Source organism: Mus musculus, chromosome 6, assembly GCF_000001635.26.
Source record: "Mus musculus strain C57BL/6J chromosome 6, GRCm38.p6 C57BL/6J".
NCBI lineage: Eukaryota > Metazoa > Chordata > Mammalia > Rodentia > Muridae > Mus > Mus musculus.
This window is the reverse complement of record NC_000072.6, coordinates 4,504,797-4,522,781: the sequence shown is the minus strand read 5'-3', so window position 1 is coordinate 4,522,781 and position 17,985 is coordinate 4,504,797. Positions and strand designations below refer to the sequence as shown.

At 40.4% G+C, this 17,985-nt stretch overlaps 1 protein-coding gene across 1 annotated transcript in view; it reads right to left on the bottom strand.

The window, feature by feature from the left end:
• The window catches only part of Col1a2 (collagen, type I, alpha 2), a 35,926-nt gene extending 18,762 nt beyond the window's left edge, over nucleotides 1-17,164 (bottom strand). Inside the window, exons 1-24 of the mRNA NM_007743.3 lie at nucleotides 16,873-17,164; nucleotides 14,437-14,447; nucleotides 13,828-13,842; nucleotides 13,143-13,178; nucleotides 11,988-12,098; nucleotides 10,368-10,421; nucleotides 7,528-7,572; nucleotides 7,248-7,301; nucleotides 7,100-7,153; nucleotides 6,768-6,821; nucleotides 6,337-6,390; nucleotides 5,829-5,882; nucleotides 4,264-4,308; nucleotides 3,938-3,991; nucleotides 3,790-3,834; nucleotides 3,437-3,490; nucleotides 2,854-2,952; nucleotides 2,700-2,744; nucleotides 2,513-2,611; nucleotides 2,133-2,186; nucleotides 1,903-2,010; nucleotides 1,498-1,551; nucleotides 1,288-1,386; nucleotides 287-340 (exon numbers count right to left, since the gene is read on the bottom strand). Coding sequence (NP_031769.2) covers nucleotides 287-340; nucleotides 1,288-1,386; nucleotides 1,498-1,551; nucleotides 1,903-2,010; nucleotides 2,133-2,186; nucleotides 2,513-2,611; nucleotides 2,700-2,744; nucleotides 2,854-2,952; nucleotides 3,437-3,490; nucleotides 3,790-3,834; nucleotides 3,938-3,991; nucleotides 4,264-4,308; nucleotides 5,829-5,882; nucleotides 6,337-6,390; nucleotides 6,768-6,821; nucleotides 7,100-7,153; nucleotides 7,248-7,301; nucleotides 7,528-7,572; nucleotides 10,368-10,421; nucleotides 11,988-12,098; nucleotides 13,143-13,178; nucleotides 13,828-13,842; nucleotides 14,437-14,447; nucleotides 16,873-16,942 — 1,422 coding nt within the window. The 5' untranslated portion in view covers nucleotides 16,943-17,164. The remainder of the gene's footprint in view (nucleotides 1-286; nucleotides 341-1,287; nucleotides 1,387-1,497; nucleotides 1,552-1,902; nucleotides 2,011-2,132; nucleotides 2,187-2,512; nucleotides 2,612-2,699; nucleotides 2,745-2,853; nucleotides 2,953-3,436; nucleotides 3,491-3,789; nucleotides 3,835-3,937; nucleotides 3,992-4,263; nucleotides 4,309-5,828; nucleotides 5,883-6,336; nucleotides 6,391-6,767; nucleotides 6,822-7,099; nucleotides 7,154-7,247; nucleotides 7,302-7,527; nucleotides 7,573-10,367; nucleotides 10,422-11,987; nucleotides 12,099-13,142; nucleotides 13,179-13,827; nucleotides 13,843-14,436; nucleotides 14,448-16,872) is intronic.
• Nucleotides 17,165-17,985: the final 821 nt, after the last annotated feature.

Sequence of the window (17,985 nt, the reverse complement as noted above, 5' to 3'; positions counted from 1 at the left end):
CAGACAGTGCAATCTTGCATGCACGCAATCTGTCCCTCTCCCTTTTCTGTCCCCTTGTCACCTGCTTCAATTTTCTCAGTCATGGTTTCCTTACCCCTTCCCTGCTTTCAGCCCTGCATCCATTTAGGCTCCGTAATTACAATCTATTACCTTCTGTTCCCAGATGATGTCGAGGTGGATGATATTTATTTTCAATGTATTCATGTATAAATAAGCCTCAAAAATAGACTTGAGGAGGGTGCAATAAGTGTTCTTGAAAACGTAATGGAAAATGAGCAATACTTACCACAGGGCCTTCTTTACCAGATGGGCCAACATTTCCAGGAGACCCAGGAAGACCCTGTAAAATAAATGAGGGTCCTTTCATATGGGTGTGTTAGCTCCTACACTCAAGGCTCACATTAATTGAAATCTCACCCAGCTCTCTCTTCTCACTTTTTGTTTGCTGCTGAGGGGGATTCATTAGAGCTAGCAGCCTTGCTGGAAAGTATAAAAAAAAACTCTGAAATCTTTCTCCTGTGGTGTGTGTGTGTGTGTGTGTGTGTGTGTGTGTGTGTGTGATCTTTTGTATTTCATTTTTTTGCAACTGAGTCATTTATTGGTATCATAAGAAAGTGTTAAGCAACCTATTGTATGGGCAAAATGCATTATGCTGTTTAATCCATGATAGGAAGAAAAAAATATTGGTAAGCAATTTCCCAGGTGGATTTTTTTTATTGCAATATTTGTTGTTCCCTATTACTTGTTTATGGCATAAAATTACAGCTGATATTCACCCATAAAAGATAATGGAGGGAAAAATGACTCCATTGCTATGGATTTGAGTATCTCTGGATCCAAAGGTCACTCCTCTATAGCTGGTGTGGTGCTGAATGCATTATAGCACTTTGTGATTGCTGGAAAAATGGCTTCACTGATGAATCTAATAAACTAATAATGTACTGACTTAATACATATCATGAATACCTTCTATAAAATGCATAACTTAAGATAAAGGATACATGCTGAGGAGAGGACCAAATTAATTTGGATATTTTAAAATAGATATAGTTTTCCAAAGCCCTCCTAGTCACTGATCCAAACAACATGGAGGAAATCTATGGACTAGCCTGATGCATAGAACCTTCTATGGAGTTCTCATAAAGTTGGGTTGAAAAGGCAAACATCAACAAGTCTACTAACAGACTTACTTTACATGCTTTCTGTTGTACCCCTCAGTGTTAAACAGTCCTTTAAAGGAGGTGCTGATTCCTGATAGGACTTTATGAGGACTTATCTGAAACTTACTCTGGGTCCCATGAGACCAGGTTCCCCAGGTCGACCGGCATCTCCATTAGGACCTCGGATTCCAGCAGGGCCGGTTGAACCACGATTGCCAGGAGGACCCTGTTAGAAGGATAGGCATCAAATAAGGAGGCTGTTCATGTAATGCTGAGGACACATCTGGCACCAGCATTATCAAGGTCCTTCCTGGAAAGTAAGTGATGAGTGACTCACCATTACACCAGCTCTGCCATCAGCTCCAGGAAGACCTCGAGAACCAGGGCTGCCCTGCAGGAAAGGGCATGAGATGGCAGGAGATTAGAGAAATCTTTAGATCTCATCAGATAGAGTTTCCTAAGACAGGGCACCATTTCTCCTAAGAGGAAAGATATGGGTGCACACCAAGCCAAAACATTTTACCCAAATGCCAAGGGAATGCACAGATGAGCATCCTGCAAAAATAGGTCAACACTGTTTCCAGACCAATTTAATAACATACTAAATTGAGAGTTGCTAATGTAATAAAACAGATGGAAGACAGATGCTCTTTCATCTAGGAAACACATGCAGAAATGCTGACCAATTCCCAGCCAAGGGGTGGCATCAGGGTCTGCTGTGTCTGGAGGATTCAGAACTTACTCTAAGCCCTGGAGGCCCTGCAGGGCCAGCAGATCCAGCTTCTCCGGGAGACCCTCTCTTTCCTTCTTCACCGCTGGGACCAGGAGGACCTTGGGCTCCAACAGAGCCCTGTTTTTTTTTTTAAGAATAAGAAGAGTAGAAAAATATTTTTACATCATATCCAGTTACTGAAATTGGATTGAAAACTGATACGAATAAGTTAACACAACTGTGACTGTAAAACCACTTACAGGCTCACCCTTGTTACCGGATTCTCCTTTGGAGCCAGCAGGACCAGGCTCACCCTAAGATCCAAAGGAAACAGAGGTCAAATGACAGAAATGGGTCAAGCCTCTCCAGCAGAGAAGTCTGTTGGGTTGTTTAAGCTCAAGTTCTCTACAATGGTATTGGTGTGTGGCTAAGACTCACACACCGAGTTTACCTCATTGATTTTTTTTGCAAGCTTCTAAGGAAGAAGCTTACGTGCATGCACAGAGGAGGGGCTATGCAAGCACATAATGCAGCTATAGAAGAAAGATAAACGTTTGCACAAATTACAGAAGGAAGACAAAAAAAGTTGCAAGAAAAAGTCAAAGTACAGATAAAATATGTTCTGGTGGTGACCACTTACAACAAGTCCTCTGGCACCTGTAGCACCAGCAGCACCAGCGGGGCCAGGAATACCACGGGGGCCAGGGAGACCGGGAGCCCCAGCGACACCAGGGAGTCCCTGTGGGAAGAAAAAAGGTCCCTCAGGAGAAAGCAGGCTGTAGAGGCCTCCCTCTTTAAGCACAAGTCAGCTACTCAGATGTACTTACAGTAGCACCCTTGGCGCCAGTGAGCCCATTTGTTCCAGGGTTGCCCTGTGAGAGAAAGGAGAAGGAAAAACTCATTGAACGAGAATATTTCTTACATTCTATGACCCTATCTTCAGTCTTTCTCATCAACTGTCTTATGTCAACGACTACTTACAGGAGGTCCAACAGGGCCAGAAAGACCTGGAAGACCCACTTCACCACGGGGACCAGCAGGACCAGCAGGGCCAGGGTTACCAACGGGCCCAAGTTCACCCTGAGAATGAAAGTAACAGGACAGGGAATAAGCAGTAAATAACGAGACTGTTATTGACCATAGCACCAACTTTTAGGGAATTTTGTCAGAACAGCAACCATTTAGTTTCTCTGGTTTATCATCGCAAAGACTGGGCTTGACTTTCTAGTTTGCAAGCCTACATCTGACGTTCTGGCAATTAGCCCTACAGTCGCTGTGGTTTGGTCTCTGCGGGAGTGGCTCCCACTCAGTCCAGGCTAGCTGGGAAAGCACATTTTATAGTGCCTTCAGGGAGTCAGTTTCTAGGGGGAGGCTCATCTATACATAGTGCACAGAGAGGTTTACTGCAAACGTAGAGTGAAAAAACTCTTCTGTAGGCATTTTGGAGGTGGAGGTGGATTAAGGGAATTGCTTTGCAGTTGTCTCCCTCTCTACAACCAGTACTGACATTTCAGATAGTTCTAAAGGATTTGTCCAAGTGGTGATAGCAAAAAATGCTTTTTACCTTGGGACCAGGAGCACCTGGGAAACCAGGGGGTCCAGCAGACCCAATGGGACCCTGAAATCAAAGCAGAAGGCATAAGAAATTTCCTTGAAGTAGATTAGAAAAACAAGCACAGAGTACTATCAAGGGAAGATGTTCAAGGTTCCCAACATTGGATGAGTCTTACTCTATTCATCAGTCAGTAGCTCTAGGCATTTGGAATAGCCTATGATACTTAGAAAGGGAAACTTCCAAAGACCCCCAGGGAAACATTTGGCAAAAATGTCCAAAATATTGTCATTTTATAAAAGTTAACAGAGAGCTACTGCCCCCACAGTTTCAACCCCTTTCTACTCGCCAGTGTCAGGACTTACAGCAGGGCCGACGGGGCCAACGCTTCCATCACTGCCTCGGGCACCCTATGAAGGAAGGGAAGACGGACAGTCAGGTGGACATCAAGCAACTCCCATTAGACAGTGTTCAAAAAAGATTCAAAGGGAAGAAAAAAACCAGACTACTTACAGCTGGACCAGGAGCTCCGACACGCCCTCTCTCACCAGGAAGCCCTCGGGCTCCCTAGAAGCAGAAATATTGTTAATAAAGTCCAGAATGCTGATCTTAAAAGAGTCAGAGGCAGCGCTTACTTTGCCCAATTTCTAACATATGTAAGAGTTCACTAAGAATACAAGTGCTGTTCTAACACCAGGTAAAAGTTGAATATGCAGAGATATAAGAAAAAATATCAAGAATGCAATACCAAGGGAGATAGCAATTATCAAAGTCTCTAAAGAAGATTCAGAATGCTAAGCATGCACATTCAGGTTGCCAGTGGATTGGTCAATACTCACTGCTTGACCTGGAGTTCCATTCTCTCCAGGGGCACCGGGTTCACCCTATATATGCAGAAGAAAAATTGAGTCTTTGTTCAATATATATATATATATATATATATATATATATTCACATTGCACAATTTTTACTCTATTTTATCAGTTTGAGCCTTTTGTATATTTTAAACATGTATTTATACTTATAGACTATTTCTCAATGATCTCAGGCACATATGTTTTTTAAAAATATGATGAGGGTTTTATTTAAATATGCCAAAGGCTAAGGTACTAAATTAAATGTGATTATTTAATTGTACACCTCTCCAATTTTCTTTTTACATTGTAGACATTTGGAACCAACTACATAGATTAGGAATATTAATTGAAAAGAGAAAAAAATAATACATTTTCTTCAGGGCAACCAAATTTACCATCTTCAGAGGTATCTGAATGCCAATGTTATTGGCTTCATTAAGATGAATGGAAAGTCAGGGCATCACAAGAGATTTTGGAGTCACCAGATTTGTTTCTTATTCTGAGAGCTAGGTATCGGTAAAACACTTTCCTTCAAGGCATTCCAGTTTAGAGAGAGATGTTGAGGAGCAAATCAAAGGCTTGGCATGTGCTCATTTAGCAGGTGCTGGATGACTGAGCTATCTTTACAGCTCTAGGTCTAAGGCTGGAGGTGAAGAATCCACTTTAAGAATGACTGGCATGAGCTTTCTGAGTTTGCCTTTTAAGCACTGCACAATTGACTTTGGAAAAGTCATGAGTGCTTCGTAACCTTAGTTTTTCCCAAATGATGACATCTACAAAGTGCCTTTTAGCTCTAAAATATTGTGATCAGTGATCCGAGCTATAATTATATTATATATATATATTATACTGTGGCTCATGGGAGAATGAACTTGACCATGTCCATTTGTGTGGCAGTGGGAAGTTAGACCAGATTCTCCATATTCATGTTCATCTCTGGTCCCGTCTGCATTTGTTACTCATTAATTTGTAATTACATTGGTATTCACTTTAATATCACATTATCTCCTTAATAGGAAAGAGAAGATTTTATGGTTCGAAATGTTGTTCAGAGAAGAGGCTAGCCAAGAGATAATACACTTCTGAGACTTTAATTACCTAATTAAAAAAAATTTTGAAGTGTGCACAGATAAATCAGAGGAAAGAGGTTGAAAAGTGTGTTGTGACATGAATGTACCCATCTAATTAGTGCAAGGCAAAGGAGAATTTACACTTTAGTAGCACACTTTGTCCTAATATTTGGTTATATGTTTATTTACTTTTATTTTGACTACAGAGAATCAATGACATAAGAGGAGGGAAGGAGATGGAGGAAGAAATTTTAACATTACTTTCCATTTGATTATTTACATAAACATTAAGTTAAATAAACATTAGCAATTGGCCTTTGTCATAGAATTTCACTGTCCCACCATTGAGGGATTTGAAAGGTAGATGAGGAGACAAGATACTTTTTGAAATGTGGGTTGTCTTTAGTAAAATAGCCTTTTGGATAGCAATGGAAGATTTAAATGACTTGCTTACAGTGATCCTAACTCAGTATTTACCTTCACACCCTGTGCACCAGGCTGTCCCTTTAATCCATCCATACCACTGTGTCCCTGAAAGGCAATGAACACTTTTAAAAATGCTGTCATGTTGTAATCTCAGTCAGACCAGAGTCTTCCACCTTTACAATGATTACATCTTCTAGAAAGATCCCATGGTTGCAGAAGAACACAATACAGTATTCCAGCTCAGCTGAGCTGGTTCCACTACCCCAGGCTAATCACTTGGTCTGCACACAGCTAAGAAGGGAAGGGTGCTGGACAAGCTTTCTTACAACCCTCTCACCCTAACAATTTTCTGGTTTTAGATAGTTCAAGTACTTAAAAATATATACAATCTTTATATAATCTATAATCTGTATCGTGTTTCTGCATTAATCTCAGTGTTTGATAAGCATTGGCTCCTTTCATTTCCAGCATTTTCAAAATTCAGACACATGCTTGGGTTCTCACTCCCCTCCCCCATCAGCAGCATTTTTTTTCTCATTTAGAGGAAGAAGTCACTCACTTTCACGCCTTTGAAGCCAGGAAGTCCAGGAGTCCCGGGGAAACCACGAGCACCCTTGGGGTGGGGTGGGAGGGAATCAGAGCAAGGTGAATAATAACATAATGCATTCATCTTTCCAAACCAATTCTCAAAACTCAAGTTTGGGATCAAAGGGTGTTATGTTTTTTGAGCATGGAGCTACAAACTACTAGCTATGATATGAATAACTAAGATGGTGGCATTAGTTGAAAAAAACAGTTGTTAGTCAAAGTCTGTTTGCTGTCACCAATATTCCGTTATGAATGTGAATAAAATATCTACATTCTTTTCCTGGTTCTTTCTTTTGCCAGATGTCTTCAATCAATGCCACCAGTGTGAGTGACATCTGAGTCTACCATCAGAGGCATGCTCATGACTAACAATGGACCACATCCTATTGTCAACAGTCTCACCTGTGGTCCAACGACTCCTCTCTCCCCAGGTCTTCCGGGTTTTCCAGGGTGACCCTAAAACAGGAAAGCAACCTAAGGTCATCCTTCACTTAGTAAATTATTGTGAGAGAAAGGCATACGCAATTTTGTGGGCTAGAATACATGTTTAATTAACAATTAAATCTCTTGAGCATAAGCAAGTTAATTAGTATTTCATTAAAGTAATATTTCCCACATGGGGAGACTCAGGCATCTTGAGCATTCAGCATGGAACTTAATTTGGCTCTAGATACTCCTACTGAAACAGGAGTATGTAAAAGTTGTTTCAGAAGAGCTTAAGAGTAAACACTTACATCCTCACCAGCCTTGCCAGGAGAGCCAGCTGGACCACGGGGACCTGCAGGACCCTAAGGGAATGGGAGATGCATGGAGGTTAAGACTGTGTTCACAAACCGCTCTTCAGAGACTTTCTCTTGTTTTAAACAGAGAAAATGTTCTCACCGTTTGACCAGGCTCACCAGGTTCACCAGCAGGTCCTTGGAAACCTTGAGGGCCCTAAGGTAGAGGAGAAGGCACATTTATTTATTACCTATCTATCTATCTATCTATCTATCTATCTATCTATCTATCTATCTATCTATCTATCTGGAAGTTCTGGAGTCAAGCTCAGGTCAGGCACATTAGACAAGTCCTTGGCCATCTATCATCATCCCCAGTGCACGAGAGTCATGCTCAATGTTCTGCTTTTATAGAAGAATGTTTCTAGGATTTTGATACTTACAGGGGCTCCAACAGCACCAGGAGGGCCTCTGGGTCCCATTAAACCCTGTAAAGAGTATACACATAGTTAACACCAAAAAGTCATATCCTTGTTGGGAGTCTCATAATCTGGACTGGATACACTAGATATAGAAGTGATATCTCTGAGCCCCTGAAGTTTTTGGATGGACAGATGAACCAAATTTCCTGCACTCTCTCCTGACCTTCAGTTCTTCTTCTTCTTCTTCTTTTTTTTAACCAAAGAAATCTTTTGAACTCAATGAGAATTGTCTGGAGGAAGTCATAAGTTCCTCGAGATGTGCAAATTTGGTCATCTGGAGATTGTTCTAAGGCAATGAAGAGAACTGATCTTTGCACAAGAACAGACCACATAATGGCTGATAAAGAGTATCAGTTAGATTCCTTTTGTCATATGTCACCTCTCCATGTCATATGTAGCTAAGAAATTGATATGTTTATTGCTACCGGGCCATAAATTGAAAAAGATCAAAAGTCCTACTTAATGATTAAACAGAGGTTTATTATAACCTCAAAGATCTTTTGAGGCCTATTGATGACTGATGAAAATCTCAAGTGTATTACTGAGGCAGCCTGCTGGAGGAATCTATCATAGGATCTTGAAAACATAACACAATGACAGTAGCTTTTCTACTTCTTCTTCTTCTTCTTCTTCTTCTTCTTCTTCTTCTTCTTCTTCTTCTTCTTCTTCTTCTTCTTCTTCTTCGTGGAACACAAATGTAAAGTAAAACTGAATGTTATAGGTTTTTGAGCTAAGTGTAGTTTTGTTCTGCCTCTGTAGCAATCAACACTTGTGTAGCTCATCTGTAGGACCTACCTCCCAGACAGCTAAAAATACCTCATGCACAAGTCTTGAGTAATTTGCTTTTAATACATCAACCATGAGGACTCTGCAGTTGAGCCTATCCACCTTATTAAATGACTATAGTGAGACACTACATATTTTATTTAAAAAGCACATTATTTTAATTATGAGGATTATTTATTTTGTTTTAGAAATGGCTTCAATGTTAAAAGAAGCTGTCACTTTTCAATAAAAATAATTTTTAGGTATGCATTAAGTATAATTTTCTTTGACATCATGAATTTTTAATTATATTTATTCATCTTTCCCAGGTTTTGTGACAACTTCATTTACATAAAGGATATTTTATTTTGTGGAGACTGTGAGATGAACCCTGTGGGATTTTGTAGCTATTGATTTTCCAACATGGGAAATTATTTAACACTTTATTGCTGCCCATTTTCTCTCTTTGTTAAACACATCTCTGTTGGTTACATCTGTCTGTGGATTGGGATGTATGTAGAAGCTTAAATTATATCTCACTGATATTTTAATGTGAATTCTCTTTTTGATACTCCCCAGAAAGTAGTTTCAAAGACAGGGGAATCTGAAATCCATATCAATTTCTCAGATGTATGTCCACCATTCTAATTTTTAACATAAGAGGACATCTACTCCTGCTTTATTTCCCACTTTGGCTCTTCTTGAGAAATGGATTCTACTTTACATGTGAGTAATGTCTGGCATTAGCAGAAACAACTCATTTCAAATGTCTAAGACAAACAATGTCGAAAGAATGCTTCAATTTTTCACTTCAAATATGAATGTTTTAAATTACAAGGAAAAATCAGGAAATTGGAAATCATCAATTAAAGCTACATTATTTTACAAGTGAGAGTTTTAATTTACAGAAAATATTGTCTTGCCTTTGTAGTATATTAGTTTACTTCGGCCCATTAGTTTCAGAATAATGTCTTGTGCAGATAGAGCACTGATGTAGAGCCCAGGTAAAAGTTGTGTTTAAAGACCATGATAACTAACAGATAAATGCCTTTAGAAAACAGATAATTAGAATCACCAAATTGTGTGCATGTTTATTAAATTCTGTGGTAGTGAATCAATCTAATGTTTTTACTTCTGGGACATTTTCATTCTTTCCTATAAGCTATTGTACATTTTTCATGATCATGTCTATTTTCTCTTTATCACATCTCAGTAATGTCTGGTTAGAAGCTTCATTTGTCAGCTAGGTCATCATCCTGATACACAGGGAAGCTTTATAAATGGTTACAGAAATGACGGGACGTGTGTGGAGTGACACAAATGCTAAATTTGACTCATTCTCTTGTATATTGGCTTTTAATAAATAGTCAAGACAAGGAATTTTCATCAGAAGGGAGAGAAAGGAAACATTCAAGTCCCTGAAGGTAATTCAGAACTGCTGTCATTTGCTGCTAGCTGCGTAAATCCACAGTGTAGTTCTTAACCTGGGAGGGGGCACCTGGTAAGTCCTTGTGACTAAGAAAGTGTTCTATTCAAGAACTAAATACACGAGCCATATATTATCTCTCAACTACCTGCGTGATTGGGGGTGGGGGGGTGGGCAAGAAGTAAAGCCCCGGATTCTCCTGTTATGATGAAGGAAGGGACTGAGCTAGAACTTCCATCAGGTTCAGGGGGCAAAGGAAATCCTTCTGCTTTTTAGCCGTGCTTCGTATTTCAAGGAGTGTGGAAAGATACAGAGACATGTATAGATGTTAATATTTTGAGTTAAATTCATTTGCTTGAGTTATAGTCTGTATTTCCAAAGACTATTTTTCAGACATAGATATCGAACATTCTTTTTAGGAGGCACGTTGGTAGAGAAAATTGAAACTCCTCACCTGGACTTCAGTTTTGATATTTAAATGTAGAAAAAGGAGTTGTTTTCTTCTGATCTAGCCTTGGAGTGTTGACTTAGTTAGTATTGTGAGGTTTAGCATGAATTCCCTTACAGAAGCTGCTTTTCCCCCCTCTAGGACAAAAGGAGACAAGCCTACCATTGGTCCAGGGCCAGATGAAACTCCTTTGTCAGAATACTGAGCAGCAAAGTTCTGGAGGGAAGAAAACACACATGAGTATATAGGTCAGTGGTCATACACATACATCTTTCATTCTTCTTTCAATCAATCAATCAATCAATCAGTCAATCAATCAATTATCTGATCATATTTAATACTCTAATTAATTAATCCCCTGGTACTATTTAAAGGAGAGCCATGTTTCAATAGAAATGACTTAGAATTCAGTGCTGGAGCCGGGCGTGGAGGCACACGCCTTTAATCCCAGCACTTGGGAGGCAGAGGCAGGCAGATTTCTGAGTTCAAGGACAGCCTGGTCTACAGAGTGAGTTCCAGGACAGCCACGGCTATACAGAGAAACCCTGTCTCGAAAACCCAAAAACCCAAAAACCCAAAAACCCAAAAACCCAAAAACCCAAAAACCCAAAAACCCAAAAACCCAAAAACCCAAAAAACCCAAAAACCCAAAAACCAAAAAAAAAAAAAACCCCACCCCCCCCACACACACAAAAAAGAATTCAGCGCTGAGTCCCCCACCGAGACTGAAATGGAGAACCTCCACCTCTTAGCCTTCAGACTCATCTGCCTTGAGAAATCTGTTCCTAACACTCGTCACCTACCTCCTGACTGAGGAAGATGGCTTCCTACACCTTTACAGTCCCTCAGAACCCCAGCAAGTGAAACAGAGCCCATGGGAGCGTGCTGCATTGGCAGTTGCTACCCTAGCCCAGAAGTCACTAAGAGACTTCTTTGTCCTGGCTGGAGTTTCAAAAAGGGATATAAAGAGTTTTCAAGTTACAGGAAAGTTAAAATGCCCCCTTAGAAGATTAAACTTTTAAAAAATAGTTCATGGTAATAACTTCCCTGTTAAAGATCTCTCTTCGAGTGGTAACTGTATTAAAGAGGTGCTTTTAATGCACTCAGTAGATAAGCAATCATAATAAGATCTTTGGGAGAGAAAGGTCTTATTTTACTGGCATACAGTTGGGTATTAGAATTAGGAATCTGATTCATAGTGCTAACCAATTAAGCAAATATGTTTTTCTTCCTGCAGTGAGACCATTTGGCACTTATACCATTGTCAAAGACATAAAGCTAAAAGAAGATATTAATGAAAAAGGGAAATGTACTTTTCTCAATTTAGTTTCAAGGAAATTAAACCTAGAACTGCTTTGAATGTTTGTTCAGCAGACTCCAAGCCAAGGAGAATAGAGAGGGTCAGATGTTTGTGAAATTGCTTAAGACCAGGGGCTTCACTTATGTAATTCAATCTAATCAACCTCTTTAATAATGCAACACCTCTTATTTGTGCCGAACTGATAAAAGATATTAAATCCCCAAATTAAATAATGGTGCAGAAGGCTGCAGCTACCTTCAGTGAACAAAAAGACCAGGACTGTAATTGACAAGACCCTGAGGAAGATGGAAAAAGCAGAACCTTAAACTCAGAAACCAAAGAAATTAAATAAAATATACTCATTTCCAAATAGAAGGTTTTCCCTTAACTGCTAAAAATTAATTTTCGCAGTGAGTATTTCTTTTCCAACAGAGCAAGACACTAAAGTCAGACCTAAGATAAGAATGTATAAGTTATCTTACCCCAGTAAGACCAGGGGGGGCAGGGGAGCCGGGAGGACCAGGGGAGCCAGGGGGACCAGGAGGGCCCATGGGACCATCAACACCATCTCTGCCTCGGGGACCTGCGGGACCCTGTTACAAAAAAGAGGGAATTGGAACAGGATTAGAGCAATCTTGTGGAACCATGTATAGAATGTGGAAAGAGACCTAAGAACACACATGCTAAGGTCAGTCTGTTAGACTTGTTGATGTAAAAGGGTAGAAATATAAGATCTGTCGCTGACTGATGTGCACCTGTGACTTCGTTCAGGAAGACATTTAAGGCTGATGTGCAAAGATAACTAGTGGCAGCTAAGCCAGTGTAGACCCTGTGTATTAATTCACGATGGAGCAGATTCTGTGAGTGTCACAGGTTTCCAGCCGTAGGAAATGACACTGTGTACATTAAAGCTGACTTTTGTAAAGGTATCCAATTGCTTTGGTGGTGATATGTGAAGGGTAGGCTGACTGGTTAGATCATTTTATCACAGAGATGGGAAGACTGCTTGCTTTAACACTATCCATGTTGTTAGGATAACTAACCGACACAATTATACAACTAATACAGTGAGCAGAACACATGTAAGTCCACATACCACGACAGATACATGATGCAGTTATTTATTATATAATGCAAATCATGCAAAAACAGTTTAGTGACACATATCACCGAAATGTAGCAAAAATGTAGCAAATAGACTAGCAGCCCGGTGTGTACATGTCTGAATGAAGATAGAGAAGCATGTGACTGCTTCACAATTATTTCCAATCTATGCAGAGATTTTTTTTTTCAAAAGAAACAAAACATGTTACAAAGAAGGTTCTGTGGTAGAGGGTACATTCCCATTACACGTGTATTGTGCAGGCCAAACTAAACAAAGAAAGATAGACCCTGCAAAGAATGTGGCTGCCTGTAATAGTGTTTCTTTTTATGAAAGAGTAATCTTGACTGAAAGGGGATATTGATTATATATAATAATGTTCATTTACTTCTTCTGCAGGACATTATCTACTTAAAAGGTGGTATAATTATCTGAATATGAAATAATCTTACACATTGTCCACCATCTGTAGCGTCTAATATGTAGTTATTCGAATATGGGCCAAAGCCCTTTAATGATTTAAAAAATCACATACCCTTTGTCCACGTGGTCCTCTGTCTCCAGTGGGGCCCTAAAGGAAGACAAAAATGGCAAAGGGCCACGTGACTAAGTAATTGATGCTGAACAAGCAAGCCAATTTTGAAAATAATTAGCTACTAAGACTGAGTTGACTAAAATATTACTAAACAGCAGCTAGAAGATCTGGCACAAAACAATAGATAACAAAGAACTGTTTTTTTTTTGTTGAAACTATAAGTAATTTTTTTCTCAAGCTGAAGGACTAGAGGATGCTATAATTTGTAGTGATCAAACTAATATTATCCATTGTACTTTTAATAAGATAATAGCTATAGATAAAACTATTTATTATACCTTCACAGCACATTTACAGTGTCATTCCTTTAAAATAAACTTTAAATTATTATCTATAATTAATATAATATGCACCCCTTATAAGAATATAAATAGATATTTACAAAGTCTTTACTATGTAAATCATTAATTCATATAACATAAATGTAATTAAAGATGCTTCTGGAAGATAATAAAACTTTGTTACATCAAACATTAACAGTACTCTGTTTTATGGTTTGGTGAATACATATTCATATAGGTAAAATCTCGCTAAAGTATTTTCTTTCTGTAGTTCACCTTAAATTTTGTCAAACTGAAATTATTCTGGTAATTTCAGATATTTATGAAGAAACATAGCCTCTTACCTTTCGTACTGATCCCTAGGAAAGAAAAGATAAATGATCATTATAAGAATTATATATACACCTATATATTAAAATGGCTTTATTACAATATTATGTACAAATATATTTACAAATGTAACTGCATTGTTCTTTTCCTACTATCTTAATCTAATATTTTGAAATAAAATGTAAAATTTTACCAATCAATAAAATGTTATCTACAAAACCAATTGTATATACTTATCTGTAACTGTGTTGTGCCTTCAATCTGTGAGCTAAGAATTTATTCATAATTCATTGCAAATGAATCCCAGGAAATAACAAAAATCTCTCAAGCTCACTGTGCCCTTGTGCTTCGGAGTAGCTGGTGCTAAACCCCAAACTTCCACTGACCCATTTCCTTTCTCTTCCCTATGGGCATTTTATGGGACTAGTCTCACTTAGCGCCACCCACTTCAGAAAATGGGGTGGGTACTTTCAGTGGAAGCCAGAAAACTTTAGCCTACTATTATGTCCCTTCACAATTTCCTTGGGAAGCCAAACTGGCCAACTTCCCTCCCCAGAAATGACACCGCTGTGATCAAGGCAAAGTACAAACACCTTATGTATTCTAAAAGTAGTTTTACTCACCGATTGCAAATCTGTTGAGGGAAGAAGAGAATAGGAAATAGTTATTGGTATCATTTCATCAGTTGCTATCATTCCATATGTCAATAACGGTAATTAAAAAAATGATACTTAGGTCTATACAGTAGATTTACCTGATTGAAAGACCCCTTCTGTTTCTCCTTCAGAATATTCTAATAGCCCCCAAATTATTCAGGTAAAAAAAAACATAGCAGGGATCCGCAGGGTGACTTGTTTACAGTTTTGATATGTAAATATAGATTTAAATTAAATAGTTAATTATTCACTATTTTTTAAATGCCATGAAGCATCACTGTGTCTGCAGGCAGGACATCTCCAGTGCTCAGCAATTATGGAGGAAGTGGCATAGGTGAATAGGTGGCTATCACCTTCTGATTGACAAGGAAATGATGCATAAGAATCTGAGAAAACGTTAGCCTGCATCCTGAAGCAGAGCTTGTTTTTTTTGTAAACCATTGAAGTGACTTAGCCCTTTCCCCCAAAGGTCTAATTTGCATCAATGAAAGCAAATTGATTCAGGAGTCTGATTTTTGCTATAAATAGTTCATGTCAATGAGGTAAGGTCATTGACTAAAGAGCAGCCCATTTGTGCCCTAAGAAGTTCTGCTTTGTATAAAGAGAAAACTGTGGATTAAAATCTTGAAAAATAATGAGAAAAATAAATACCCACTTCTTTGCTACAATTACCCTAAGACTTTAAAGACTGAGTTTCATTCCTACAGTATAATAATTACAGGATCATGTGGCATATAATTGCGGTCAGACTTGCTCCAGGATGATTCACCCCTAAAAATTGCTTGAATTTGGTGGTCACAAAGTGTGTCATTTGGAATGAGAACATCTGTTGAAGTGGTCACTGCTCAGAAGAGTGGGACACCTCCTGCATTCACATTTTAGGGCAATTGATGAGAATCACTGTTCAATTAGATAAATGGTATGTCTAGTTTATTTTCTCCATTGAAGGAAGAACAGTTTGCCTGAATTAAGAGAAGCCAGTAAGCCTTACAGGCTTTGGAAACGTGCCTTTTAATTACTCAGTTTGTGAGCCATTTTGGACAATGTGTGTTGGATAACCTTTATTGTTCTTAGTGGTTGGATGTTGAATAAAATGTATGTTGACCTTCAAATCTCTACTTCCCTAAGTCTACTATATTTTTCTGTGGGGATCCCCTCTTACTCTGGTTTCATATAAAATTAACTTGTAACATTAATTTGTACAATGCAATTACTTCTTAGTATCCTCGAGGGGTATATAAAAGTGGATGAAAGGAATATATACACATTCAAAATTAGGCTGTGGCAGACGTGGGGCGTGTAGCTGAAGGTCTGGGTGTGGCCACGCCCTCCTGAATACTCATCAAGCCAACATCTTTGTCCAGTTAAATTAGGCAGCCATTTTAAAAGATGAAACCCAAGTGGTTTTCTTCATTCTTTCTTCAGGAAATTCTAGTTAGTTATACAACCTAGAAATGGAAAATAGCCTCGAAGTTGGCACATTTAGTATATACCCCACATTTTAGAAAAAGGCCCAATTGATTCATTTGAAGTCACATGGTAAACGAGTAAGAGACTCCTGAGAAGAATCCCCAGGCTCTTGAATCTCAGGACGAAGTTGATATTTCTCACATCTGTTGTTTTCGTGTGTGATTACAGGTGGGAACTTGTTGAAGTGTAAGTGAACAGAGCTTATTTTAGTTAAAAGTTACCATTTCCATGATCAGGTAATGGATTGGGACGCTGCTTTGACTATTCAGAAGATAAAAGCTGAGGCCGAAGCAGCCCGCTTCTCAAGATACACCATCTGGGTTCTTTACATATGGCCCAGAAATGTAAATTACTCCATGGACCTGGGAAGTCTTTAATTGGAATTCCTAGCGCTTAAGGCCTGGTCCCTGTTCCTGCACTTTACCCCCTCCAGGGGGCGTATTTTTATCATTATCTTCATCAACGTCATCCAGAGCAACTCGGCCGCCCACAAGAAAATGGAGTCCTGTGAGTTTTGTATTATTCTATTACGGGGCTTTCTAAACTAGGCCTCAAGTTTCACAACGTGACCACGGGCATAATTCTGGGAATTGAAGAGTGGAGCCCTCTCAGTCGTTCATGCTGTCAGCCAGGTTTATATCTTGAGGCAACCTTCTTTGCCTCTTTGTGAGCTTCACCAACCGGGGCATCCGGGCTAACAGTCTAGTTTTAAGGGAAAAACTTCCCCCAACTCTTGGCAACAGTCAAGTCTTTCATATTTCCATTCTTTTCCCATGTATCTCGTGAACCCTAGTGTTTTCTCCGACAGATTAGAGGGCGACCTCACAAGCTGTATGTGGAATGAATGTGTGAAGTTTCCCTCTGTTGAGATAAGGGTGCCCACCTATCCAGCCTCTCTCCTTCATCTCCCCCAAACAAGCAGAAGACACTTACATTGGCATGTTGCTAGGCACGAAGTTACTGCAAGCAGCAACAGAGTCCGCGTATCCACAAAGCTGAGCATGTCTACCACTTAGACATGCAGACTCCTTGTGTTGCAGAGCCCCTGGGTCACCAGCGGAGGTATCACCTGGCGGGCGCAGGCATGCAATCGTGGACCGTTCCCTCCAACTTAGTCGAAACCTCCTGCTGCCGTGGTGCTAAAATAATAAAGCCCAGACCTGCCTTATTTATATGGGAAAAGTTTCCCCAGCCGGAGGGTGCCTCCAAAAACGTCTCCACCAATGGGAGGGCTAGGGCTAGGGGCCCGGGACTCAGTGCTGGGAGGAGACTGCGGGGGAGCAGGGGAGGGAGCCGAGGGGGGAGGGACGTGGCTACGGGGCTTCTTAAATTGGTTCCATTCTTTTTGAGGACGTGGACACTTTTGAGGCTTTCGAGGGGGAACTCTGACTCCCTGTCTGCATACCTCCGCCCTCCCCAGCCACCCGCCCTCTCTCGCCCTTGCCAAGTTTGGAAGCACTTTAGGACACCTACGTGGGCTCTTTACAGATCTCCGGGCGGCGGGGCAGGTGTTGAGGGACCTGGAGGCCGAAGATGAAAAGGCAGGAGCTGTCCAGTCCCGCTTCACTCTGTGCCCTGCGGGCCATCTGCAGGCTGGAGGGGGCTGGGGTGTGAGGGGAGGAGGGTGACAGCGTGGCGAGCTCTAGAGCTGCCCTCATGGGTTGGCTCCACCCCTGCCCCCTAATTTCCCCAGTTTGGGGGGGCCTGTGTGCCCATAATCTCCTCTCTCCTCTGTCTCTCTATCTCTCTGTCTCTCCCTCCCTCCCTCCCTCCCTCCCTCCCTCCCTCCCTCCCTCCCTCCCTTCCTCCCTCCCTTCCTCCCTCCCTCCTCCATCCTCTCTCTGACTCTCTCTGTCTGTACCCCCCTCTCTCTCGTTGATGAGGGGAGCAGGCATCAAGAGATAAACTGTGCATTATTACATTTACTTTGGTTAAGCCCCATTTCCAGCCCCATGTACAGACCCCATGAAGGATTACCAGCCAGACTCAGATGCCGAGCCTGGATCAGATAACAGATCAGTGAACACTCAGCCTTCTTGGCCTTGC